General features: G+C 51.9%; 1 protein-coding gene across 1 annotated transcript in view; it reads left to right on the forward strand.

Moving 5' to 3' along the window:
- The window catches only part of ZBTB17 (zinc finger and BTB domain containing 17), a gene marked incomplete at its 3' end in the record, with an annotated part of 7,703 nt that extends 7,162 nt beyond the window's left edge, over window positions 1-541 (forward strand). Inside the window, exons 11-12 of the mRNA XM_010162141.1 lie at window positions 88-218; window positions 326-541. Coding sequence (XP_010160443.1) covers window positions 88-218; window positions 326-541 — 347 coding nt within the window. The remainder of the gene's footprint in view (window positions 1-87; window positions 219-325) is intronic.
- Between the last annotated feature and the right edge of the window lie 753 nt (window positions 542-1,294).

Consider the following 1,294-nt stretch of genomic DNA (forward strand, 5'->3'; position numbering starts at 1 on the left):
GCACCCGACCGTGGAGGGTGGTTGGAGGTGCCCAAGTGTCATCTCTGGGGACAGGAATCATGATGACAACTGTCCCCAACTCCTCAGGTTCGTTCAATCAAGTCAACTGGCCAACCACATCCGTCACCACGACAATATCCGACCCCATAAATGCACCGTCTGTAACAAAGCCTTCGTCAACGTGGGTGATCTCTCCAAACACATCATTATTCACACTGGTAAAGTATCATTCAAACCCCTCAAAAATCTTTAATCACCCCCCAAAAATCTTTTAATATCCTCAAAAATCATTAATTCATCCTTAAATTCTTCATCTTGTCCCCAGGGGAGAAGCCTTTCCTGTGTGATAAGTGCGGTCGTGGTTTTAACCGAGTGGACAATTTACGTTCTCACGTGAAGACGGTGCATCAAGGCAAAGCTGGGATTAAAATCCTGGAGCCAGAAGAAGGGGATGAGGTCAACATTGTCACCGTGGCTTCTGATGAGATGGTGACACTGGCTACCGAGGCGCTGGCTGCCACCGCTGTCACGCAGCTGACAGGTGAGCTGAAGGGTGACCCAAAGTCATCCCAAAAGGGAGGTTTTTTAGCTATAGGGTGCAACTTGGGGGTCCCAGAGTTGTCCCAAAAGGGAGGTTTATCCATGAGGAGGAGCTTTGGGGTCCCAAAAGTGAGGTTTATCCCTAGGGGTGCAGCTTGGGGGTCCCAGAGCCATCCTAAAAGTGAGGTTTATCTCTGGGGGGGGCTCCAAGAGCCATCCCAAAAGTGAAACTTATCCATGAGGGGCAGCTTAGGGGTCCCACGAGCTGTCTCAGAAGCCAGGTTTATCCCTGGGGAGCAGCTTTGGGGTTCCAAAAGTGAGGTTTATCCCTAGGGGTGCAGCTTGGGGGTCCCAGAGCTGTCCTAAAAGGCCAGGTTTATCCCAGGGTGCCACTTCAGGTTCCCAAAAGTGAGGTTTATCCATGAGGGGCAGCTTAGGGGTCCCAGACCCAGCCTATTAATCCACAGTGTGCAGCTTGGGGGTCCCAAAAGCCATCCTAAAAGTGAGGTTTATCCATGAGGGGCAGCTCAGGGGTCCCACGAGCTGTCTCAGAAGCCAGGTTTATCCCTGGGGTGCAGCTTTGGGGTCCCAAAAGTGAGGTTTATCCCGTGCAGCTGGGGGGTCCCAGAGTTGTCCTAAAAGCCAGGTTTATCCATGAAGAGCAGCTTTGGGATCTCAGACCCAGCCTATTTATCCCCAGGGTGCAGCTTGGGGGTCCCAAGAGCCATCCCAAAAGCAAAGCTTATCCATGAGG

This window comes from Antrostomus carolinensis, unplaced genomic scaffold, assembly GCF_000700745.2.
Source record: "Antrostomus carolinensis isolate BGI_N321 unplaced genomic scaffold, ASM70074v2 scaffold7582, whole genome shotgun sequence".
Classification (NCBI taxonomy): Eukaryota; Metazoa; Chordata; class Aves; order Caprimulgiformes; family Caprimulgidae; genus Antrostomus; species Antrostomus carolinensis.